At 45.6% G+C, this 26,446-nt stretch overlaps 2 protein-coding genes across 7 annotated transcripts in view; one reads left to right on the top strand and one right to left on the bottom strand.

Moving 5' to 3' along the window:
* MYBBP1A (MYB binding protein 1a) overlaps nt 1-17,387 on the top strand; it is a 35,576-nt gene extending 18,189 nt beyond the window's left edge. For 2 of the 3 annotated variants that reach the window (XM_085521739.1, XM_015880544.3), the window contains 4 exons: nt 7,013-7,126; nt 14,583-14,684; nt 15,586-15,710; nt 16,764-17,387. In XM_085521739.1, the coding sequence (XP_085377865.1) occupies nt 7,013-7,126; nt 14,583-14,684; nt 15,586-15,710; nt 16,764-17,268 (846 nt within the window). In that variant the 3' untranslated portion in view covers nt 17,269-17,387. Of the gene's footprint in view, nt 1-1,836; nt 2,113-7,012; nt 7,127-14,582; nt 14,685-15,585; nt 15,711-16,763 lie in introns of those variants that run through there. The other variant, XM_015880545.3, reaches the window with a different exon arrangement.
* Nucleotides 17,388-18,557: 1,170 nt separating this feature from the next.
* LOC107322485 (SPNS lysolipid transporter 2, sphingosine-1-phosphate) overlaps nt 18,558-26,446 on the bottom strand; it is a 92,468-nt gene continuing 84,579 nt past the window's right edge. For 2 of the 4 annotated variants that reach the window (XM_015880552.3, XM_085521744.1), the window contains 2 exons: nt 23,921-23,967; nt 18,558-22,108 (listed from right to left, as the gene is read on the bottom strand). In XM_015880552.3, coding sequence (XP_015736038.1) covers nt 23,925-23,967 — 43 coding nt within the window. In that variant the 3' untranslated portion in view covers nt 18,558-22,108; nt 23,921-23,924. The remainder of the gene's footprint in view (nt 22,109-23,920; nt 23,968-26,446) is intronic. The other 2 variants (XM_085521745.1, XM_085521743.1) reach the window with 1 other exon arrangement.

Genomic DNA, 26,446 nt, shown 5'->3' with positions numbered 1-26,446 from the left:
CTGACTAGGTATGTAAACTGCCCCTCTGAAGTCAAAGGAGGAACAGTTGAATGTTTTAAGTGCTTTGCTGGGTCAGGGCCAGAGTGCTTTACATTTTCCAACCAGAATTTTTAGCCTTTAGATCTTCAGGATGGTGTGGATGTGGATTATTGGATACCAGCATTCCATTTTTGTGAGCATCTCCTGCTTTGGAAGAGCTCAAATAAACCGTATTACCATGGAATATGTTGACAGCATCTATAAATAGTCTTTGATGTTCTTTGAGAGGTGTCTGATGCCATAGTAAAACGTAGCAATTAATTGCTTTATAAGCTGTGTTTCTCTCCCCCTTTCCTCTAATTTGTACAAGATGGCTGAACATTTTGAAAGAGCAGTTTAAATTTTTCAGGTCTTTCTGGCTGCATTTAAGCTGAGTGCTTGAAATCCCATGGTGAGAACTTTGTGCGCTCATGTTGTGTTACATTTGGACAGGACCTTGTCACCGAGTCACAGAGTCTCTTTGGGACATCACGTGTGTTGTCAGCTGTTGATATTTGTTCATTTTTTCCTGCTCCCTTAGCAGTCCAACTCTATCTTCCATCACACTGAGTGCAGGGCAAACAGCAGGTACAAGCTTCTGATTACCTCTTTATTGTGATTCGGAGGAATCTGTGTGTTTTACTCACCACTGTTCAGCTGATGGTGTTAATGATGATCATGGGGGGGGCAACATTAAGAGTGATTGGCCTTTATGATATGGTGAGTAGCTCCCCCAGGGTGACATGAATCTGTGTTCTCCAAAGCAGCAGACCAATACATGGATTGCTCTGTATGGATCACTGTCCTGTTGGCCTCTGGTGAAAGAAGAACACGGGTAAATAACGCCTTGCCCACCCCTGGATATTCACTAGCTTTGTTGTGTGTGACACATTCCAAGCCAGTTAACTAATGCCTTCAGCTCGAGCACTGTGTTACAGTGGATGTTCTTTGTTTTGACTGCCTCACTGTGCTGCAGGACCTTCATCTCCATCAGAAATCCTGCTGTGGATCCTGGCATTTAAAGAGCAGGGAGACTCTGAGAAACTGCAGTGTCAGATTTTCTCCCCCCCCCCCCCCCCACCCCATGCATTGACTCATCTGTACTGCCTTTAAAATCCAGTAACACTTGACTTCTGTCACTAGCTCACATTGGATCGTGATGAATGTAGGAGGGAGCTTTTATTTTGTTTTTCTGCTGTTCTGGCTGCCAGCATCACGGTGACAAAGCGAGCAGCAGTGCTTGGGTGCAGGGCACAAACGTCGTGTTCCAAACCTTGTCCTGAACAGACTCTCAGAAATGGATTTGTCTGGTTGGGAAATGCAAGGTGAGGGTTTTAGGCTGACAAGAACATCCTGAGCACTGATTGCAGGAGGACCAAGCATGGAAAAATATCCACTTCTTTTCTGTTGATTTGCAGAGTCCTTGGTTAAATTAAACAGTGATATTTTAGGGCATAAAGAAACCCATATGTCTGTGGGTGTATATGGCCAGCTCTGCAGGAAGGCTGCTCCGGTGCTGGGAATGCTATGGTTTTCTACTGGCTCTAAGCACACCTGAACAAACTAACCCAGTGTGTGACTGTCAGTGACAGCAATGACTGCTTTTATCTGTAGGGCTGAGGCTGACATAACTGCAGTGGAGGTGCAGCTGTCTTATATGAAGGCAGTTTACATGGGGTGAAGCTCATTCCGTGTTTTCAGCCAGATTGAGTGGTGGTGGCGATTTAAAGTGCCTGTGCCTCGGAATAGCTGTGTTCGTGTTGTGAAGGAGGAGGGGATACCAGCACAGCTAATGTGAGAAAACTTTCTGTGCTGCAGACAAGTGCTCAGCAGCAGTGGAATGAAGTTTGCAGCTCATCTGATCGATGCCACAGCCGCTGCCCAGAGCCCTGGGAATAGGCAGAGAGTTGGATGGATTTCTTAGCTTCTCATTTCTGCTGCTTGGAGTGGGATGTCTGAGCCATGGATGAAGTGTGGGGAGGATAATAACCAAACATGTTTGCAATCCAGCATCTGGCTTCTCTAGCAAGTAGCTAGTGAGAAAGGTGTTGGCTATTTCAAGGGTTTGGAAATAAAAGTTAATGTTAAAAATAACCAAACCAAAGCTCATTGGGAACTTCTTGCGCTCAGGAAGCCCTCAACAGATCACCTTCATCTGGCAAATGAGCAGAATGCGTCTCATATGCTACGATCATTTTTAAATGTGCTAATGTGCAAGTCGTTGTGAGCTATTTAAAGGCTGCTGGATGGAAAGCTGCCTGCTGCTTCTGTGGAAGGTTAATTTTGTACTATGGGGGAGGAAGAGGTACCATCGACTCCGCATGAAGCTGGTTTGTGGTGCAGAATGGCTTGTTCTTAAACTCTGCAATCTGAAATCTGGCTTGATGAGCTGGGGTGTTTGGTGGGAGTACGCTGACTTAAGATTGCCTTTCTCATCTGAGGTTGTAAAATATGATTTAGATGCCACCTAAAATGCTTTACATATCATAATTAACTGGCCTTGCAGAGTTTTTCTCATCTATTTGCCACAGGAACTTAATTTTAAACTGTAATAAACCATTTGTTATGTTCACTTTTTGGCAGGGAGAATTTAGTTCTGAAGCATTTAATGCTCCCATTGGCTGATGCTGGGGGAGGGCAGGGCGCACACAGAGGGTTTGGGAGCAGGGCTGAGGGGTTCTGGTCACATTTACCTCTGTTGTGTGGCTCTGCCATGGCCATTCCTGGAAGCAGGAGGGCTGGGAAGGGCTGCCTGCCTGGCGGGGTGATCCTGTGCCTGCCAAGCTGGATCCTGCTCACGTTCCTGCTGTCTCAGACAATATTGGACCTGGCCAAGGATGGCTGAATGTCTTGAAAGAGCTGATCGATCAGTCTGAAGACACTGGATTGTAGCGGGGAATATTGAATTTGGCTCCTGAGCTGGGTGACTGTGCAGGATAGATTATCCTGGTATTTCTGGGTCAGTATGAGCTCTGTCCCTTTTATCCCAGGAGGGTCTCTGAGTTCCACCCTGAAACCTTCACACAGCTGCTCAATGGGAATGTTTTAAGTAAATGGTGTTTGATGCTTCTGTGCAAATATGGCTTGATATGCTCTTGAGGGATAATTATTTTGTTTGTCCTTAGGATGAGAGTCCCTTTTATTTTTTTCCTCCTCTTTTGACCTCCCCCAGAGAATTTGCAGTTTGATCCCTGAGTGAAAGGCCTGCTGTTAAATACGGCTGTGCATCTCCTGGCCAAGACTCCATTGCTCACAGCGTTGAAGGGCTCAGTGGGTTTATCTGAATCTCTGATAATTCTGATTACAACGTGTGAAGGTACGACAGGGAGCTTGCAGCATATGCTGAACTGCTGCTGCTTCTGTGCTGCCTGCTGTGCTCTTGGTGTACAGAGCAAGGAGCCCTGTGGTCATCAGCCTTCTTCTCCTTTCACTCACAGTTTGCCCTTTTGAGTAAGCTTCAGGGGTGTCCCTGATTTGGACTCTGCCTACCAAACTGTCAACAAGCAGATCTGTGGCTTACAGGCTCAGAAATGGTCACATCAAAGAAGAAATGGCAGAGCAATGGAAAGCAAGCTCTTTCAAAGCTGAAGACCGCTCCCTTGGAGCCATTCTCTCCATCCCACACCCAATGGAAGCATAAAAATAGAGTGGTGGAACTGTGGGAGTAGAAATGGGGGTAGATTAGCACTTGCTTCATGGCATTGCATGCTGTTCATTTTCTTTTTACAAAAGCTTTGACAGTAATTGGAAGGGACATCCACCATGGTGCTCTGGATGCACTGCCCTATAGTAAGAAACGACAAGTTATTCTCTTAGAGCCCGTAGACCTGTTAGCTGGAGCTTGCTGTGTTTTATTATTGCTGTTGTTGATTCTTAACATGTAACAAATTGCAGGCAGCTGAGGAATTGATTTCGTGGTTGGACTATTTCTTAAAATACTTGTTTAGAATTTCCTATATTCTTGGCACACGTTCTTTTACCCTGGTAGGATCTGTCAGGAACGCAGTATATCTATCTGTATAGCTGTGGTCTCATAAGCCTTGGGAAGCACAGTTATTTTTTGCCTTATCCCTATGGCTGTAGGATGGTCTTAATGCTGAGGACTGCATCCTGAGAGCTGCTGCTTTCTAATGTATTCTTGCACTGAATCAGATGTGCTGGCAGGTCAGTAATGCTGCTGTGTGCATGCAAGAGGCACCAATGCCCTGGAGGTGTGACAACACCTGTGTATTTTTGTCTCCTTGTCGCCCAGGAGCAGAGAAATGATGCTAGCACCAAAGCTCTTCATGCTCCTTCAGTCCTAAGAATAAGTTTTGAGTTGCACAAAATTGTCCTTTTCTAGGGTTCTTTGTGTGTGTATTTATATTCTCTTTATACATATAAAAAGAAAAAAGGAAGCACTTGCTGCAGTGGTGGCACGCTTCGTACTGAGAAGATGGATGTTTGCTTTCGATAAGAAGGCAGTGGCTGAGTTGGTAGGGGTTAATCCACAGCTTGCCATTTAAATAGACACTGGAAAGGGTAAAGGCAGTTGTGTAAACTGGCTGGATTGCTCTCCTCTCTCGAGGTAGGTGAGCGCATCTGGGACTTACCAGCACTTCTCGGTTACTGCACGTTTCCCACTTCAGGAAGAAATATTGGCCATTTATAATGAATGGCATTTTGTATAATCATTTCAGATAAGAAAGGAATAAACAAAGCTGACAGAAAATCACAGGGTCAGCACTGCTCTTATTGTTTGTTCTCCCACGTGGACTGATAATAAGCGCTTCTACTTCATTTAGTCGTGTGGTTTATGGATATATTTGGGACTCTGTGTATGTATCTTTGCTTGGATAGACTTGACTTTTATTTGTTTTTATACAATTTTATGGCATTTCTTTTCTCCTTCTTCTCTTTTTCTTAACTGAAATTAAGGAGGAGAAGCTTTGGGTAGGCAGCAGGGTGGCTCCCAGGGCATAGGTGGGCTGCAGCATCCTCCCCCCTTAATTAAGAGCTCTCACTGCTTGTGGATATTCTCACATATCTCAGGGGTTGTCTGTGGTGGAGGGACATTCTCTTCTGAACTGGAGGAGAGCTCAGGAGCTGATGCTCTTGGGTCTCCTGCTATTTCTGTCTGTGTAGTGCAGATAATACTTGGCTCTTCTGCAGGACTGTCATCAACACAACAACTCAGGAAATGCCTCGAGAATCCTCGTGAGATTCTGGCAGCTCCCAAAATGGCCAAATGTTTGTAGACACTGCAGAAAATCAGTGATGCTGGAACAGGAGATGGACCTTTCTGCTGGTGGTTTGGCATTTCTCAGCACTGAGCCCCTGCAATACATCACATCGGTGTGGCTGAATGGCCGTGCTGTTGCTGTCCAAATAGTTTTCTCTGAGCATGTTTAATGGTCCAACAATCTCAAGTGACACATGGGAACCTTGTTCACATGCTGATAAATGCAGTGGCTGTGCCTTGCTCTAAAGGGGAATATGGTGGCTCTCATGCTTTGGTTTGAACTGGGATGACATCAGTGGGAGAGTGGGCAGTGCTGTTCCTCAGTGGATTTCCCAATCTGCAGCCCAGAAAGAATGCTCAGTGGGTTGTTTTGTTTTTTTTTCCTTCCCTTTTAAATTGTTTCCAAGCTTAGTACTTACTGAGGACCGGATCTTGTTTATGTCCTCTCTCTCAGTCCAGCATTTGGGTCTCAGGTCTCCAGAGATGGAGAAGAAATGAAGAGATGGTGCCTTGAGGTTTATGACCCTGCCTGTGCCTTTCAGGATGAGCGATGGCCTCACGTTTACTCTGGGGTCACATTCTCTTTGTAATTGCACCAAAGTGACTTTCCACTACATTTGGTACATGCAGGCAGACATGCCATAATTTGTTCTGTAAGTTGCAGCCTCCCCATAATTACAAGGAATACGTAGGCTTGCCTGCCTCAAACATGGCATTAGGGCTCTCTCTCTCTCTCTCCCCCATTAAATTAACATCAATCTTCTGGCATAGTCTCATTGGTTTTCCCCCGCCTTTTCTCCTCCAAGTAATGAACATAACTACTGTTTGCCATTGAAAGCTTGCTCTATTTGGATAATTCTCTCTGTTGGACACACTGGTGCAAACCGGAGGTAAGCTTAGAGATGGATAACCCTCCATCACAGGAACCTAAATATGGGGAACTTGGGCCTTCCTGAGCTGCACGATGGCAGCAAGGGGCACTAATCTGTCTTTATATGTGGATTGTGCTTTCTCACTAGCTCTGTGCTGTAAAGAAAACGTTCCCTTTAAATCCTCTGTTTGCACTAATCCTCATTAACGTACTATCTGCATTTCCATCATATGCTTTTGCACAGAACTGTGTTTTTCTTGTACATAAGAAAGCCTTATTATAGGAATTCCAGACCAGGAAAGTACATAGGAGATGACTGCAGATTACTGTTGGTTTTCTAGTGGCTACTTTTTCAGTGCTGTGTTAATAATTAGGTTTAATGAGCAAGTTTGACTCCAGGGCAAGGCTGAGTTCTGCTCTGAGCAGCAGTTTCCATCTAGGGTTTCTTTAAAAAGAAGTATTTGCTAACCTGCCGGCTTTTATTTTTGTTTATTTGTGTCTGTGCCATTTGTCAGGGCACAGTAAAGGGTAGAGTCACGCAAAGGGCTGCCTGGAGACTTTGGAAACTGTAAATTGATGTGCTCGGAACAGATATGAAAGCATGTTTTGGGTAGCAATGCCTACATCTAGAAGCAGCACGGTCCTTTCCATCCTCTTTGACTTTTAATTCTGGTATGTTCAGCCAAAAAGTACGACCCTCTCCCCTGAAGAATGACTTTGTCAGGGTCTAGAGAGTGTTTTCTAACTGGATGATATACAGATCAGTGGGGGTGTCTGTAACACAGCATTCCCCTTATGCTGTGCTTGGCTGTTTGCTTCAGTGGGGTATCTGCATTGCTAACACCTTTCCTTTGAGGGCATCAAGTTTCACATCTCATGTCTCCTCTCCTTTTCTCTTTCAGGCTCAGGCCTGTTTGCTTCTCCAGAAGGTTCTGCCACTTCGTGAGCTGAAGCTCTCCACGACCAAGGAGGAGTGGGAGGAACTGATCAGAGAGAGCATCAGCCAAGTGACAGAGGTAAGAACCTTCAACACGTTCAATGTATGGACAGCACCTCATGGGTGCTGTGTTCACTGGTGTGGTGCTCTCTGAGACAGGAGATTGAAGGAGCCCAGTGCTTTCCAATTGCCTTGTAGATTGACATGTGGGGAACCAAACAGGCAAATTGGTGTTGTGTTGTGGTGGCTGAACTTCGTGACATGGGAGACTCCAGTCTTGGTGTTCCTATGTAACTGCAGGTGCGACCACTTTCATTCTTTACTTATTTAAATGCTGGTCTCATGGTGATTTAGTCCATTTTTTAATATGCCACATTGGAGCAGAACAGTGAGCTCTGTTTTCTTTTGTTGATGAGGGACAAAATGTAAGCAAGTTTATGACAAGCAATTGGAAGGTGGTGATTATAATTCTTGGGGAAGCAGGTAATCCAAGGTTTCATTAAATGCCTTTATTTAAAGATGACATCAGGAATCCAATGGGTGGAGTTGGGTATGATGATGTTTTCCAGCTATACAAACATGCCACTCCTCCCAGCACGGTCATCTCCATGTTCTTCTCCAGTCCCAGAGCACATGGGACTGTGCTACGTCTGTCTCCTGATGCTTGGCCTCACTCCCTTTCACCTGAGATGTGGATGTGCATGTAGGTAACTGTTGGTAACATTTGAGCCCTATGAGAACCCAGGCTGGGAGCAGCAGTTCACGCTGCTGTGGAAAATGAAAGATGATGAGGTTTTATTGTCCTCCCTCTTGGTGAAAGGTCTGCATCTGCTGTCATTTGCTGTTCCTGCCACCGTGCTTCACAAATAGCTTTTTTAAAAGAAAAAAAATGATGATACAGGATTTTATACCATTCTTTGACTCAGTGAGAAGTCTGAAGTATCCCGGGGGGCCACTCTTACTGCCATTGCAGGTGTAATGCTGTGAGAAAGGGCAGGATGATATCTCCAGATCTCATTCTGTGTTGCCTCAGTGATGCACTGTGTCCCTGCAGAGCACGTGGTGAGGTTTGGGGCAGGGATGTGTGGTGGGACTGGGAAAAAAGCAGCGTGAGAAAATGGCAGTCTGGGATATCATCAAATGATCTGTGCAAAACCAGGAGGCAGATGAGGGAGAGTCAGCAGCCAGGAACCTTAAATGAAGAGACAGCTTCCTGAAATAGCAGCTCTGGCTGCTGCAGGGCAGTGGCTCTTGTGCTTACATAAGCTGATGCGACCTTGTTTGTTCTCAAGACATTAAAGCATGCTTATAAAACATATATCGCAGTCATGAGGGATTCATGTCTGCTTCTCCTTACTGTCTAAGCAAGTCTTGGTATCTCTGGGCTTGCTTTGGAGTTGTGTTTTCCCAGTGAGAGCACTACTTGATGTTGGTGCTCTTGATGTTTTCTGGTTGGTCTCCTGGGCAAAAATCCCCCCAGGTCCTGGGTTTGCCCTTGGGGCTGTTTGTGTTGTAGTGATGGGGCAGAGGGAGCTCTGGCCTGGTTTTGGCCTCCCCAGTTCTCAGCAGGCTCCTTCAGTTGAAGCAGAACCTTGTTCAAGTAGATTCCTCTGCTGGGAGTCCAGACAAGCCAATGTGCCTGTGGTATAAAGAGATAGCAGGGCTTCATGTTGTAAATGTCAGAGCTCAGCTGGGATGGTGTAACATCTCACAGAGTCTTCTTCCTCTTGCTGACAGCTTTGTTCTTTTATCAGTGGGCTCCAAAGTGTTTTACAAAGGAAATTCCAACCTGTGGGTTGTTGATGTAATGAAGAAAGAATTTAGCAGAAATGCAGGCGCTGATGTATTCAGGTTACTGCAGTTGTAGAAAACTACATGAAGCTACTCTCAATTAGATCTTCCATCTCTCCTTGTTGTCATTGTGGGCACGTTTTGGTGTTTGTCCTTCTTTTTTAGATACATTCCTGTTTCCTTTCCGATACGTTATGAAATTGCTGTCTTGGCTTTAGAGTGATCTTGAAGCTATGCCAATCTTTTAGTAACTCATTGACAGATTTGGGGCAGGAAGCTTTAGGATGTGAATACGTCATTTCATTACCTTTTTTGTCATCCCTTTCCCAGGGACCGGCTTGATATCCTAGCTGAGGTCTGTGTGTAACTCCCAACTCATGCCTGAATTCCCCATTGTAAGGTATAAATCAGGGGGAAGTGGGAAAGGATTTTGAGGAATATGCCACAGAAAGCAAGTTTTGATGGCTGGGCAACTTCAAAACCAAACAGCTGCCAGAAGAACTGCTGGAAAAGCTGCTGTCCCTGGCTTGTACACAGCTGTTTCCTGAGGGTTTCCTTTGTCTTCTGTATTAAGTGCATCATAGGAAGGGCCCAACTTTACTGCTGTCTTTGTTTCTTCTCTTTTGTCAGCGTTGTATCCTGCATAAGATCTAACAAAAGCAAATAGTGCTCAGGTTGGCTGTTTGATCTCCAAATAGGATCAAGGCATCGTGAAATGTCAAAATACTCACAGAATCCAGGAGCCAACTCCAGTTCCAGACCAAAGTGTTTCCAATTGCCCGTATTGGAGATGTTTGGATGTGCATGTAACCCTACAGAGCTGCATGTGATGCCTCCTTCCCCTTAGGTGACTTAGACTTGAACTAGAGGGGCAGCTGTTGGTCCGTAGGAAGGCATGAATGCAGATAGGTGGGTTACATGGCCACTACAGAGACTTACAGATGGAAAGTTGCTCTGTTCCATGCTTCAGCAAGGAGGGCATTTAAATGAAGCAGCTGGAGCCACTCAGGTTGAGGATGGAGAGGGTTATGCTGCGTAACCTTTGAGTGTAGACATGCCCTTCATTTCTGAAGGGCATCACATTTTATTATCGATGTCTTAATTTGTATGGAGATAAATTATTAACAGTGACTTCATCAAATCTCTCAAAAGCCATTCTTCATTATTTTTTTTTCTTGAAGATTGCCTGAGCTTTTATCTGTCCATCCTTATAAATTCTTAATTCGTTGCCCTTTCTCAGCCTCTCAGCTTGTAAAATGAGGCCTGGAGTGATTTAACTGATATCTCTGACGTGCTTTCAGAGTACGGGGTGTCTCTGCGGAGGATTCATTCTCCTCTGTTCCTTCAGATGTCCTGTATGGCTTTTTCCTGCTGTATTTGCATATGGTCTAATGGAAAAAAATTGTCAGATCTTTAAACTTGGGAAAGCGGTGGCATTTTCTGTGAGAACAGCTTCTTGATTTTAGGGCTCCTCCCTCTAATAGCAGCCAAAAGAAACACTGCAAAAAAAAGGCCTTTTAATTACACCCTTCAGTATGTGGGGTCTGTCCCCTGCCCTCCCAGTCAGTGAAGCAGCATCGCAGCAGCTTCCATCCGTGTTCGAGCATTTCCTTACGATCCATTTCTGCTCGAGATGCAGGGAAACAAAGTTTTGAGTCTTTACCCTTTCAGACTTCAGAACCTTCAGTGAGAGAACGTGAAGAGAGGTGGGACTGTCAGAGCTTTGTTCCTCCTCTTGGGCAGCTGATCCTGCAGTGGGTGATGTGAGGAGCTTGCACTGTGTGCATGGAAATGGTTCTGGGGATGGATGGAAGGTGGTGCGGAGCAGCATCCTCGTCCCTCCTCACCTCTCTGCCTTCTGTTACTTAGCCCTAAGTTGGAGCTTGGATTCAAGTGAGTGCTGTCATGAAGGAAGTATTTGGAGGTGGTCTGTCTGGGTTTGCAGGAGTTCAGTGCTGATTCCTGGCTCTGTCGTGGTCTGTGTGACTCAGTCAACTACAATGGTGGGAATAATGCTGGTTTGCCTCTCAGGAGAAATGTGAAGAGTAATTACAGGTGAGACAAAGGTGCTTGCATCAGATAATAACAGGAGCTATGAGCGTGCAGAGCACTAAAGTATTTCATGTGGTTTTCAGTTCATTATTTGCCTCCAAAATAGCAAAAGAAGGCTGTGCCTCTCCCGGACCTCTTGGCTAACCTGCGAAATGCTGTGCTTTGGCTTAGGGAATGGGCAGGTTCTTGTAGGGCCCCAGCCCCTCTTACTGGGACCCTTCCACGTGACCCTGCACCACAGGGAGCTGAGCTGCAGAGCTGTGCACTGTGGGACCTTGCACGCATAGTTGGTGTGTGAGGGTCAGCGCATTGAGTTCACACCTCTGCAACATCATCACTGCCTGACCAGGGGTGTTGAGTAGGGAGGAGATGTAGCAGAGCTGTTTGCTGCTGGAGGAGGGTTTGCTTTAGCAACCCTGAGCTGTGCCAGGGGGTGTAAGGCTGTGCAGGGTTGGGGGAGGTGTGTTTTGCAGAAGGTGCTTGGCACTGTATTCAGCCCCATTTATCCGTCAGCATCAGGCATGGGATGGGGGAGGAGGGGGAAGGATGGAGGCAGTGCAGTGTGTGGAAGGAATGCAGGTTGGCCGGGCTCCTCCAGCTCACCGAGCGGTGACGGATCTGTCAGGCTGAGCCCACGGAGGGGAAGGGCTGTTTGTTTTGAGCAATGAGATGGGCTGAAGGACGTGCTGGGAATGCAGAAATGGTGGTGTTCGAACTGTCGGGTAGGGAATGTGCTCTTCTCCTGGTAGCAGAATGCTGTCGTGGAGCCTGAGATGTTGTTGTGCCCTGCCAGTTCATGAACTGTGACTGAATTATTGCAGGCACTCGGCTCTAACAAACTTGTTGTATGCAAACTTTGTGAAGGAGGAATGCGGTGAAATGCAATGGGAGTTGGAATAAAGGTCAGATGCTGCAGTAGCTGGGATAGCTCTGTGTGTGATACAGGAGTTGGAAAGGTAAGAAAAGACACCAACTGATGGGATGCAGAGGATGTGCTGTTCTTCATGTAAAAACCCTTGAAGCAGAGGACGTGGATCCAGGCTGCCATCCAACAGGAACAGCCAGAAGACTTTGGAGCAGCGAGCTTGATAAAAGAAGCCAAAACCTCTCTGCAAGCTGAGTCCACATAGGGTGAGGCAGGAGCTGTAGTGCTGTACTGACTTGAGATGAGATGGGAGTTCCTGCTGTGAAAACTACCTCCCTATTTTTTTCACTTGGAAAAGCGACCTGTCCAGATACACTGACAGCTCAGATGTGAAGGTGTGATTAACACAGATACTGCTGAGCTGGACCTGGAGCTGAGGTTCCCTGTTAAGAGGGCCTGGCTGTTAACTGAAGGAGCAGAGTCACAAATGCAGAAAATAGCAGAAGAAGAGCATAGTCAGCAAGAGGTGTGAGCGTGGCTGTTGAGTATAAGCCTTGTGCTCCCTGCTTTTAGTAGGTATGTGACTCCTGGGTTGGGGAAGGGAGAGCTGGATGCCTTTCCAGACAGCACCGTGGCAGAGGATTAAAGGTCAGGTTGTTGAGCAGGTTCTGCTGGGTTATCCCTGGACCCTCAGCACTGCCCTACAGTACAGCTGGGAGCAAAACCACTGCTTTCACCTTCAGTTAGGCTACATAAAATGGTGATGCTTTGTGCACGTCCTTTGCAATCTAATCGGTATTTGAGGCTCTCTGAAGGGTGCTCAGATGCCTTAAAAAGAGGTCGGATTTCAGTCGTATTGGCCATATATTGCAGCTTGCCATCTGTTACATAATGATTTTCGCTTCACTTTTATGGTTCCATTTTATATGTTCCCCAGATGAGATCACAGCAGGCCTATAAAACGATTGACCCTTGCAATTGGGGCAGCAGTGCTAATTTCATCTTTCAGATAGCAGAGTGAGGGAGTGAACCAAGGCAGTGTACTCTGCAGGCCTGCAACATACAGACAATGGTTGGCACCACATGTAGAGAGAATATAGGACAAATAGTTGGGAAAGCTGCTTTTGAGGTTTGGATTCAGTTCCCATTGAAGAGACTTGGGATTTCATTCCTTGGGAGCGGTCCCTGTTCAAAGTGAGCTTCCTTTGTGCTGTTTAAAAGCGATCCATGTCAGTGGGGAGCTGTTTGTTTGCACCTGAATTGCACTGGATTGCCTCTGGCTGTTTGTGCTGCTGGAACTCTGCTTATGTTTCCAGACTCATGTAAAATACCTCCTTTGATTTAGATGTTTAATCTTACTGCTCTGATGTCACTAAACCGGCTGTATCATCCATCTCCTATTAGTTCTACAGTTCTGCATGAAATTGGTTGGCACCAAACTATTTCCAAGCACCTGACAGCTGCTTGTGGACTTCTAGAATCAATTCCTCAATCTGCATCACCTATCTGCAATGAAAAGAAAATGCAGTTTGTTTGAAATGCCTTCTTAATCCTTCAGCACTTGTGTACATGGAAGGTGAACTGATAGCTGGCTTTCCTGTGGCTCCTTCTCATAGTGCTGCCTCATACACCCTCATTTTCTTGTTCATTTCTTGTTTTTCTCTTGTTCTACCTGAGAGATTTCAGAGATGCTGAATTGTGTGGCCTTGTAGGTTAATGACGTGGCTGGAGCTGAAGCAATTCCAGCATATCAGGAATGGGTAGTTAGTTGTTGATAGTCTGAAGTTGCAGAATCACAGAATGGCTTGTGTTGGAAGGGACTTCAAGGATCATGAATCTCCAACCCCACCACCACATGCAGGGCCACCAACCTCCCCATTTAATACCAGCCCAGGCTGCCCAGGGCTCCATCCAATCTGTTGTTCACACAACAGCAGCCTTGGCCGTGAGTGCAGCTGCCTCTGGAGCAATGGGCTGTGATCGGCGCTGACTGTGATAAGCTTCACTCTGCAAATCCTGTCTCACACTGGTGTAACCATGCAAGCTGCAGGGCTTGCTGTGCTGTGTGCACTCACAGAAACATACATAGTAGGGAAGAAAGCTGCATGTAAGCAGGGCTGCAAGGACCTGCTGCAGGTGGAGGATCAGTGCCCCAAGCCCCAGGGTTGCCTTATGGCTCCCACTGCCTTTTTATAGAACTTTTATGTTCTGCTCTCCTCCACTTGTCAATAACTGTGGCTGTTATTTGACCTGTCTCTGGAGTGATTTCCTCTAAGCCAGACCTTTCAGTGTCTCGGAAACCCTACAGCACATAAAGGTAACACAAAGAGATGAGATTTTCTCAGTTCTTTTTAGTGGATTTAAGCTTGATTGACAAACCCTGTTCTAGTGCTGGCACCTGGGATTTCCTTAGCTTGCTAATGGATTTTTGCATTAGCTCTTTGCGTGTAAATTCCAGCTTCAGCAGCTGAGTTGGGTTGTCCCTCAGGTGAGTGTTGCCTGGCAGCCTTTGGGCCTTTCTCTGAGGGGTCATTGTCTCCCTTCTTTTTGTCCAGGAGGCAGCAACGTGTCCCCAGCTGTGCTTTATCTTAGGGAGAGTTGTGGAGTTGTGCTTTGTGATATACTTGTGCTTATTTTGTTCAGCTGTTCTGTAATTAACCTGGGCACAGCAGCTTCCACTGTGTTCCTTCCTGAGCACTGCCAGAGTTTGGTGAGCTTTGTTGCAGGGTTGTTTTGGTGACAGGTGAATTCTGCCTGTTCTCTGCTTTCTCCTGAGAAGACAGATTTGCTTCCCCATTTAACGTGTGCTTCTCCCTTTAATTTGCAGAGTTTGAAAGGGGCTGATAAGTTAAGGGTGAAAGCTGAGAAGGAGAAAGTTGCCAGATGCTTGGAGCTGCTCAACTTCCTCCTCAAAACTGCGACGCAGCAGGTGAGAGTGGGACTGATCCTGTGTGTTTTGTGCTCTGTGACACACTGAGTGCAGGGCTAGTGGTTCTTCTCCTTCTGAACACCACTGAGGTCTCTGTCAGGTGTCATGCTTGGATTCTGTGACTGCTCTGCCACTGCATCCCTATCCAGCTGCTTTCTGAGTGGGAGCGACGCATTGTTCGGCCCTATAGAAAAGGGCCTTTTTAAGCATAAGGTTTTCTGTAGGTGACAAAATGAGTTTCCAACATGGTCTTATTTACTAGAGCAAAATAACGCAAGCAGCATAATTGCTGAAGCCCAGTTTCCTACTGATAAGCATGGAACCCACAGCACAGCCTGTTTCTTTGTTAATACCTAATAGGAAAGTGGGTGGGGAGAGAGATTATTTCCAGGGTTCTTGTAGCACTGAATAACCCTGGAGACACCCGTTTCTGGCTGGGTTCACTGAAATTGGCCCGTGGGTCACAGAAGCTGTAAGAGGCCATTGGAGGCAGCGTGACTGCATCATTTAAAAACCAGACTGAAAATGCTGCTGCTTTGCTCTTAGATGGGTGCACAGTACATAATCTTCATCCCTACGCCCCCAGTCATGGTCTGTAAAGGAAAAAAGGACTAAAGGATCTTTCTGTCCCTTTCATACCGGTACAGTTCCAGCTTACACTCACAGCTGTCATGCTAGGGACCAGTTTTCAATCGAACTTTGTACCTGATGGGGGCATGAATTGCCTGTTTTTGCCCCCCACATTGAAGTGCTGCAGTGAATGGGCTCAGGGCGGTGGCTTGGAGTAACCAGGCAGCTTGGTTGTTCCTGGCAGTTTTACCTGAGGTTTTACTGTGTCCTGCAGCTGTGAGTCCCCTTCTGAGCTCAGTGCTGATGGTTGTTTTGCACTCGCCTCCTGCAGAAGCTGCACGTGGAGCTGATGGAGTTGGACAAAGTGCTGGTAGCTCTGAACCAGCAGGAAAGCATCGGGAAGTCAGCACGGCTCGACTCTCTGTACTGGAACGTCATGCGATGGCTGAATCACACGTACGTATGCCTGGCTCTTTGGCTTCTTGGCTCACCTGGGGGGCTGACTGCCTGTCCTGCTTCTCCTCTTTGATGTAGGAGGTAGGAAAACAAAGCAGGGTATTTCTTTACCGGGGACACTGTGCAAGGACCTTCAGCCCCTTAAAGTGATACTTGGGCTCCTTGTGGCCTGGAACCCCAGCCACATTTGCCTTGCAGCTTTGAAAGCTGGAAAGCATTCAGTCCTTATGCCTCAATACTCTTGTGCTAAATGGCATCTGGATTTGAATTTTGCTCCAGGGCGAAAAAGAAGGGCAGGATCTTTTTCTCCTTTCTATCAATAGCTTGTAATTGAAATTCTTGCTTCCCCTTCCTTCTGGCAGCGTTGGTGATGTGCACAGCATTCAGGAAGTGCTGGGTAGCTCTCCTAATGGCTGGGATTTGCAGTCTCAGTGTGTGGGTGGCCTGGTCTGTGGGATCTCAGCACAGTTTGGTTCTGGGGGAAATACTTGCACATGGCTCACTGTGAGAGGCTCACAGGCAGGGAGGGACTGCACAAAGGCACAGCCTCATACAGGTCACTTGTACTGCAAGGTCTGTCCCAAGATGAAGGTCAGTTTTAGCAGCAGGTAGAGACTGCGAAGGGGGATTGCTCAGGGAAGGTAGGTAGGCAACACTGACCTTGTGCATGCTGTCGGAGGAAAGGATTGGGGTTTGTGGGTGCAGCCTGCTGTCACTTGGTGCCACTGTGCTGTGGCAGAGCAGCACAGATGGGCTTTGCTCAGGATGGACAGACAGCATCTCTGTAGCCTCACTTGGAGCCATGGATGGTCCTGCTTGAGAAATGGGGCTTCTTAATCCAGTCTCTGCAAGCCTGTGCAGCCCTACAGCTCAGTTAGCCATCTTCTCTGCAGGCTGGGGGCCACCTCCAGGGATGACACTCATCCTCACAGCATGCCTGTACTTCCTGCATCATTCTTGTGCTCCTGCCTGTTTGTGGCTGCCTGCAACATGGATAGCTTTGCTTCTGGCTTTAAAACGAGTTGCTCTTGATTTTTGGTGTTCTCTCTGCAGGAAGCCCAAGAAAGAGAAGACAGCCAATAAACCTGTGCAGGAAGCAGAGCCACTGAAGCGTAAGAAGAAAGGGTTCCTACCAGAGACCAAAAAACGTAAGAATCGCAAGAAAGCCGTTAGGGAGAATGGAGGAGCACCAGCAGCCAGTGAAGATGGAGACTCAGCAGCCCCAGATGAGAAGCCACTGGGAACAGAAACCCCTGAGCAAAAGGACGGCCGTCTACCTGGTAGCAAGAAGCACAGGAAGCGGAACAGGGGGGTCAGAGAGAATGGGGTGGCAGCTGAGGGCAGAGAGAATGGAGCTGTTAATGGTGAAGATGCTGTGGCTGCGAAGAAGAGGAAGAAGAAGAAGAATAGAAAAAGAAAAGGTGATGCAGGCAATGAAGCTGAACAGATTCCAGCTGCAAAGAAAGTCAAGGGAGATGTCAACCAGGAGACCCAGCAGAAGCAGGGCAAAGCCAAGAAGAAAAGGAAAGAGAAAAAATCTGCCGTGCTGCAGGAGTAAACTTCATGGACTCACCCTGGTTTGGCACGGCTAATGTGACTCAGAGGACTGTTCTAATATCTTTTATAACTATATTTTTATGCCCTCCCTGAATTTAAATAAACCTTCCATGATGCCAAGCTTTGAAGCTGCAGGTCTGACTTGTTGTAAGAAGGTTCAGTTGCAGTACAGGGATCTGTGTCCCATCTGGCTCTGGCAACACCAAACATCCCGAGCTCAGTAGCACAGGCTCCATTTTTATATGATAACCTCAAGGCAGAAGTGAGAGGCTTGCCTGGATTCCCTGGGGATGTGGTAGGTGTGCTGACACTGCAGAGTTGTGTGGTTGAGCCCTGTGGGAGGTTCCCCTGAAGGGCTGTTCTTGTCCTCTTCAGGCCCTGCAGTATTTGCAGCTTTTCCAGTCTAGAAGATGCTGTCTGTTTGAAATGCCTGAGGGTTAAACGGGCTTGTACATGCATATTCTGAGGTTAAATATATCCAATCTGGGCCACTCAGATGTCATCAGTAACTAGCATGGTCTTGCTTTTTTGCTTTCCCCTGTGCATCCCTTTGCTTCTGGGTGCAAGAGGGATGATGCCCCTGGTTTGATAGCACAGGGATGTCAATAAAACACTGAAAGCAATTGCAGTGGCTAATTAATTTGTTAGTCTGCCAGGCCAGCAGACTGTGTGCAACCTCATCCTTCCTTTCCTCTCCCTGACCTGCTGACCACCACGCTCCTGGAGGCTGGACCTGCGGGGCCCAGGAGCGGGGCTGTTTCTGCAGCACCTTTGGCTTTATTTCTGCAGGTGAATTTGTTCTACGCCACATGGGTAAGGGCAAAGGAAATGTCATGTTGCTTTTGGAGGGACACTGCACTACCTTTGCAGTGTCTTTTCTCAAATGGCATAAGACTCCCCAGGAGGCAGCTGCTGGCATCAATACGATCCCATTCAGTTGCAGTGGGAAGGCACAGATCTCCTCTCATGTCCATGTCCCAGCAGCAATCAAGCGAGGCTTGTTGTGCATCCCAGGTAGTGAGCTGGCTTCTGGCAGCAGCAGGTTAGGGCTGGAGCTGCAGTGGCTGCCTGCTGGCAGGACTCAGCAATGTCCTTTCTTTCCCTGCATCTTGTGTTCTACTCTCACAGCTCTTCCTCTGGCACCTTGTGGAGGCAGGTACACAGGTATGTTCATTGCAACCCTTGTCAGAGCACTTCTGGCAGTAGCTGAGGGCATCCTCATCTTAGGGACCAGCCCTACAGGAGCGTGCAGTCAGACCAAGTGGTGATACAGGAGAGGCAGCCAGGTGGTATGTTTTAAATACTTTTATTTCTTAATTTACATAAAGGTATAGATTTGGCTTATTTCTCTCTCTTTTTTTTTTTATACTCTGAGATTCACAATCGATTGCTCTTAAAAAATAAAATAGTCATTTGCTTCTGAAAGAAATCAGAAAACTATTTTATACTCTCCCTTGTATAACAAGAAAATATACTGTATACTCCCATACATCACGTAGTAAAGGTGATAGTAAGCGCTGGTTTACCAAACAATAAAGCAAATGGAGAAGACAACAATTAGGGCAGAAGGTGCAGAGAATAACTCTGATTTCCATTCAACATCCATTCATTTCATAGCAATCTGTCACCCTGAGGTTCTCCCTTAGCTAGTTCTGTAAGAGGTGAGAGGCTGTTGGGTTCCCCCACTCAGATACAAGCTGAGTGACAGCAGCAGGAGGCAGTGTGGTTACTTGGCTTGGCAGCTTGCTGCTTTTTGGGTAATTTTCTTGCCTCTTTGTGCAGTTCCCATTACCTCTTCCTCTTGCTGTGTACAAGCAGTCTAGTTGCTTCATAGCGAGTACATTGGTGCAAATGCAGTACTGGCTGCAGAGGGAGTTAATGCTTGCTTAAAAACAAAACCACACACCATTCATGAAGTGAAGCAAAAGAAAGCTGTCAGGATTCAAAAGGGTTGATCCTGGACCATCCCCTCTGAACACCCTACACCTGTGGGGTCAGGCACAGATCCTGATGCTGAAAACCTGTCTGCCTTTCCCATCGCTTGGCTTTTCTTCCAAGGAGATGTATTGGTGCTGGGATGGGAGGACATTAGTAGTACTTGCTCCCTTTTGGTGGTGTTTTCCCATGTTCTCAAATGCATACAAGAGCCGCTTTTTATGCACACTAAGTTGCAGACATTCATAAGTCATTTTATGTGCAGGAGATCGGGGGCTTTAAAAGTATTTGTGTTCTAATTGGGACTATTTAATCTTATGTTGAAGTTTTGAGTCTGAAACGTAACACTGATGATCTAAACAACCATTTATGTATGTGACGGATTGGAATCTTGCTTCATTGGCTGTGGTGGGTACTAAAAGATATGTATTTAAAATCAATTATCTTTTCCAATTAACAGCCTTTCTTTAAAAAAACAAATACTAGTGTTAATAAGAGTTGCTGTTCAGCTTTGATACAAGCGGTCTGTATTCAATCTATATGTTGCTCAAGTTGCATACTGGCAGAAATGGGTTGACATCTTGGGATGGGGAATACTGCGTTAGAACCCAAGGAGGGGACATGGATGGTAACACAGGCCCGGTTTCTGTTTGTTGACATGGATGTTCCATGCCCAGATTTGATGTACCTCTTCTTGCTGACTTAATCCTGTTGATCTGAGTGAGCTGGTTTCACTCTAATAGACCAAAAGCTTTTATAGGAGCTCTAACTGAACAATTCTTCCAGATAGGAATACAAATATGCAGCTAAAGCAAGACATACTCAAGAAGAAATCCAACCTTTCTGCTTTCAGCCAGTAAAATGCAGATCACAACATGTAAATGGGCAGCAGCCAGGTTTCCTGTCCTTTCTCCTGTTCATCTTCACTGAGCTATTCTGCTTGGGCTTCCTTTGCTTAGCCTGGAACATGTGGGAGGAGGAATTCAGAGATCCCTTGGCATGGCACTGCTGCAAGTTGGGCTCACTTCTTTCTCCCTTGCTTGCTCACATCCCTTTTCCTTGTTAAAAAAAGCATCCACAGCAATTTCCTTCATATACACAGAAGATAAAGCTGGCCTCCTGTAACAGTGCTGTGCTTCTCCAGCAAGGATTGAGTTTGGCACAAACAAGGAGAGACGGCAAAACTATAAAACTCTTTGTTCCCTTTTCATTGTTGCCTTCAGAGAATTAAGTTTAAGGACAATTCTTGACCCCTGAACTTGAGCAGGAATGCTTCATTTTGTTGACAGTAAATGCTAAAACAGGGAGAGCCTATCAGAAAAGCAGCTCAGGAAATACAGCTAAGCTTCTTTGGTCTCTGAAATGAAATGACTAATTGTTGGGTTGCCTCTTGTTTCTTTTTAACCAGCTTAACAAGGAATTTCTTAATGGGAATCAGAAATTCATGCGCCTTTAAAGCCAAGAATTTGGGTTCTACAGCATTGGTATTTCCCCTGCAAATCTAAAGAGGGGCATGAGGTGGGAAACAGAACATTGTTTTGGATTTGCTGTTTGTTATTTTTTCTAACACCCACTTGCTTTTTTCCAGAGGATGCCCACACACTCAAAGAACTTCTGGCTCTAGTTGTTTAGCCAGATCTAGAGCCATTGTTGAAGCATTTTAGGTGACAGATGAAGAGGAAATGCTCATATTTTTAGAGGAGTCACCATCACAAGCTCTGACTGCTTTACAGCCACGCTCTTCTGCATTTGAAGCTCTTTTATGCACTTCAGACACTGGCCTTGTGTCTTGAAGATAAATGACTGAGTGGCATCCCACTAAGAGTAATCTAGGACAGTGTGTGGAGATGGACATGCATAAACCTAACCATTGTTCCAAAGGAAACAGCTCTGTAGAGTGTTGGCTACCTGCTCAGAAAATACTGATGAGGGAGAATTAGCATTGACAATACACATAACATGATATGCATGTAAACAAAGCATGATGTTACTGGCACAGCAGTATTGCACTACCAGGCCCTTGGTAAAGCAATTCAGCCAGATGGATTTTGGTATTTTAGAAACCTGTGAACCTCATAGGTAAGGCTGAATTTATTATACTGAGCAAAATCTGGAGCCCCTTGGTATTTCTGTCCGAAGTTTGGGGCCTTTCTGTAACAACCACCAGCACACCCAGTGCAATGCAACTCTCTCCTCTGTCCTATCATTCAGCCTCAGTTGACAGGTTCCATCCATCCACAGGAGCTCTTCCCGTGGTGTCCTTCTAGGGCCTGACACCGGGGCACTGAGATGAGGAGAGTTGTGGACGTATTCATGTCTGGTATGGTTGCACAGGCAGCTCCAGATTTCAAATGTTTAAATAAAAACTGTTTATCTAAATATATATATATATCTATATATATCTGTCATCTAATGTCTTTAGCAGATAAAGCATCTTAGGACATGTTTAAATAAAAAATAATCTAAATTGAGCCTTCAGTGTTAAAGAAAAAGTGATGTACAGAATAGGTCCCCAACTAGTGCAGTCTCTGGGTGAGGGAGTGCTGGCAAAACAGCAGCATTCAATAGGACAGAAGTCCTGTAACGATGTGGACTTCATTGGCTACAACTAAAACCATATACACAATCTACAGTCACTCACTTGGGTCCAGTGGAGAGTTGCTTTAGATGCTCAGAGGAACCTGTGATGTCCTTATGCTCAAGAAGCATTGTGTTCCAGGCTGCCCTGCTCATCTCCAGGTGCCTGACCCTGCAGGCTGGAGTGGCGTGGTGAATTTGGTGCTGCTACGTAGCCCTTCCAGGGTGGCATGGAGCTGAGGGAGCCACCATTTTCCAGTGGGGAAGGGCTTTGAGCTTGAGACTGTTGTTGGAAGCAGGAGTCCACACGTGGTTGCCTTCACCTTCAACTACAAGTGAGAAAAAAGGTGGTAAATGAGCTAGTAATGAAAGCTGATTGGTAACAGTGAATGCACACACCCCACCTTCATGGTGGAATGAGGCCTAAGGATCTCACCTTTATGCAACTTAAAGTTTAGCACAGCTTGACTGGTGTGAAGACAGCAGTCTATGGGTTTTGTGAATGAGAAAGGTGCTGTGATCCAGGCAAAATCTGCCCCAGGTTTGGACTCCTATCCAGAGTATTTAAGGCAGCAGCCAGGTCTTGTTTACATCAGTTGTTTAGGTACAACTGTTTGTGCTGTGGATTCAAACAGCTCAGAGGATAACAGGGCTGACTTCTTCTAGGCTGCTTTTATCCTCATCAAAGAACTGAGAGACCGCTTCTCACCTTAAGTTTTCTTTTCCAAAACTGCTGTTTTTTGGAGAGCCCATGTCAGGGCTGGGAGGTCAGTCCAGCACACACATGCATGATAGCTCTGCTATTGGTCTTGCTGCTGAGTAACACAGACAAAGGCTTCCTCCCAATGTGCTGCTGGTATATGCTTGCTTTAAAGAGCAACATCAGCACGTTTGTTGGCTGGTGAGATCGCACTTGTGCATGCTGTGGGCTATTTAAGCAGCCTGCAGTTTCCTAGATTATACGGAAAGGATAACCAGTTCTCTCACTGCAGGATTTCCTGTGAGAGGTTCTTTGCTCCATGTTAGGCAGGAAATTGCCCCTGACCTTAAAAATTAGTGACTGCTGGGTTATGGAAAAATTCCCTATAAGGATGGCCTGGTTTCTCTCAGATGGTATAAAATTGGACCAAAAGAGGGGGAAAAAGAACAGTGAACAACTTCAGTGTGCACAAAAAGCAGGTGTTCTGCTTTATAAGGTGAGTCTCAGCTGCCCCATGTAGTACTGACTGTCAAATCTTTTGAGACTTTAGGATTTTTTAAAACTTTGTATAAAAGCTGCTGAAAAATGATAATGTGTGAGCACACATCCAGCCAAGAGAGGGCAAGGTACAAGCGAGTTTATGATATCAGCCAAAACATAACTCCCCTATGTGGAAATAGTGCATCTGCTATAGTAGAGATTGTAATTAATCACTTCCCCAGAATGCCATTCTTAAGTGTATTACTGAGCTCTGATTTTATGATTAGTCTTTCAATGCATTTAATTTATAGAGAAGAAATCTTTTCAAAAACTTGCTTCAATTAATTTTGGCTACAGTAAATTGCTGGGAAGTGTTTATCAATTGTTGCAGCTCTGAGCTGCAATGCTGTGACTGTTGGAAAGTGATAAGAATAGAATGAACAAAGCAGAGAAAAAAGGGCAGTGGAAGTGGGACTCCTCTGGCTCACAGCCGTGGCCTTAGAGTTGCAGGGGGGATGGTCCTTGCAACAACACACAAGTCCTTGTGCTCCAGAAGGCATTTTTCAGCAGAGAATTTTGGACTTAAAATGTGCTAGGAGTGGTCATGTGGTAGTGAGCAAATTTTAGGCTAAGAGCAAAGCAGCAGGAGGCTTTATGAGTGCAAGACACATTCAAGCAAAGCCTGAATTCTGGCTCTGGGCAACCACATCTGGTGCTCCTCAGGGTGATAGGGGTTGCATGTCCTTATCTGCTTAAAAAGGAAAGCACAAGGTTTCTGGACATCAGTCAGTGCAACAAAGGGCACTTGAGCTGACCCTTTGGTTTTCCTGTTCTTGATTTGCTCTGACATGGTATCAAAGGTACAGATCATGGCTGTGTAAGATTAACCTCTTTCCAACCGATACAAAATGAAACGAGATGATGATTAACTTGAAACCATTTGCTGGTTTGGGTCACTTACCATCTCAGACTTTCACAGAGGCTGGTGGTATCACGAGTTGATTCACCCTATAGGAGAGAAAACAAGAGTGACATGAGAGAGCAGCACTTAGCTAAGAAATAGACTTAACAACACACCAGCCTGTTAAATCCAGGTGCCTGTTTCATAATGGTTTCTAAAGAGACATGATGTTAATAACTGTCCTGCACTGTAGCATAAAGCTGAAACCCTTTCACAGTGGTGTCTGATAGCAATTCTGACAACTGCTGGAACATGCCAAGTAATATTGCAACACTAATTGACAAGGATTTGGGAAGGCCCCAAAGGCATTCAAACATAGCAACTGTTTCCCTAAGCCAGTAACAAGACTGTGTATACGATGGCTTTTGAATGGTGTCCTTCAGACTTGACAGCATAAATGTAAACAGTCACCACTGATAAAAGTTAAATTAAAAAGAAAGCTGTCTCAATTTTCAGCTCCTGAAGACCTGCTGCTGTTCCAGACAACTGCTCCCAAGCAACTGATTGTGTCCAATGGGGGCTGCAGTGTCACCAGGGAGAAGCTGCTCTCTGCAACGCACTGTTCTGTACTTCCTGGTCAGCTCTGCATTTACTTATTTTCCAAGCAAAAATGCTAATAATAAATTTCAGATTCCCTTAGGTGATAGAATGTCTTCCATGGACTTCAGAAAACAAGACTAAAGAGGACATAAATCCTCATTTATGATCCACTTCTCTTCCTAATGATGATAACCCCACACTGGGTTGTTGCTTCTGATCTGGGGGTATCTGTTGACTAAACTTTAGATCCTAAATTATTCTGTTTTCTCAAGATGGTGAATGTTTTCATTCCTTGAAGAAAACGGGGTGGGAACCACTCTGTTATTTCCTGAAGGGGACAAAACTTACCCAAATTGCCTTTCAAGAACAGAAGCTGCACAGCTTTTTTATTATTTCTCTTTTTTTCCCAGTAGTTAAAATGAGACTGACTCCTTCTAACCCCATCATTTCCTCCCCTGTCAAACCCAAATAGTTCTTCTAGATCCTATCATGCTATTTCCATGTAACGTGACAGCATCTATAATTCTCAAGCATTTATATGACTGTCTGCTTAATATTAAACTACATGCTCTAGAGCTGATAAATATTTATGCTGCGTAAAATGCATCTAATTTCACAGCACCTCAGCCGGTGATAGAACTGCATAAGAAAAAGGCGACAAATTGAAGATAACAGATGAGTGGCCGAGTCCTTTACAGGTCAGCCATAACTCTGGTTTCAGTTTCAGGAACTGCAGAGATGATTTTCCATATTCTCTGTTCCTTTTGCTGCAGCTGCTCACCTACCCAACCGACACCAAGAGATTACAGTGTGCAATACAGGCTGTAATTAGGGGTTGTGGTAACACAATACGCCTCTACCGTGCTGTAACAGTTCCCAGCACAACTCTTTGAATGAGGCTTTGCTGCCCACATCACATCCATGTGTGCTCCACCCCATGTCAGAATAAAGGCATTTCCAACATTTCCCTCTTCACCTTCATTTCTATCTATACATAACCTAAACAACACACGTATTCTGCTGTCCTGCAGATTGCCATGCAACCCATTTTATTGCTATCTAAACAAGTCAGGCTCTGGCTTTTGTAACAGAGAAACATATTAGGAAATAACGTCCTAATTTTCACAGCCCGCTGTACTTAACATCACTTAATTTTTACAGTCAACAATAAAATGCTTCAGCGAGGTCCTTCTAGCCTGCAAATAGCTCATTATTTGACTAACAAGAGCTCATTCAGTAGACAAGAGTGTTGGGGCTACAGGGGCAGCCAGATCAAGGTGGCCTTAGTAGACGGGAGAGCATGTAAACCTCTGCTGAAGCCAATTGCCAAAACACATAAATATTGTAGTAAACAAAGAAGGGAAATGGACACAAATTTACAGACCATTCCACTCATAGTTTGCACTATTGTCTGCATACTGTCAACGCCCTCACAAACCCAATGTGAAGTTTGGCCTGCCAGCAAACAAACAGATAAGTAACAAGGCCAGGAAACACCTCATTAAAAGCACACATAACCACCGGTCATATGTTATCACATATGTAAATCACATTATTCATACTCTACACAGACACTGCTGCCTTGTCTCACCAATATTTCACCACACAGGGATTTTATAGCTGTATTTCCCTGGGACTTTGTCACACCTCCCTGGAGGACCCTGGATCAGTCAAATCCCATTGGAAGCACCAACCATGCGCAAAGCCAACAGGGCTGCACATGTCTTTAGGGAAAGATTTCTGACCCTGAAAATGAATCAAAGAAGACCATGGACCTGCTTTGTCTTATTTGCTTACTGCTGAAACCAAAGCCAGCTGTAGAGTCCTCGTTCTGCTTGGTTCTGTACCGCATTTGCTGGGTAATCAAATGGTCCCAACAATGCACTGCCTTTTTGCCAGGCATGTTACTAAGTGCAAAATCAGCAGGTTGGAGACTAGCTCAAGTATGAATCCTTTAAACCCTTCATTGCACATTTGTTAATCAAG

This window comes from Coturnix japonica, chromosome 22, assembly GCF_054131305.1.
Source record: "Coturnix japonica strain WE chromosome 22, WE-NBRP24, whole genome shotgun sequence".
NCBI lineage: Eukaryota > Metazoa > Chordata > Aves > Galliformes > Phasianidae > Coturnix > Coturnix japonica.
This window is presented reverse-complemented; position numbering and strand designations above follow the sequence as displayed.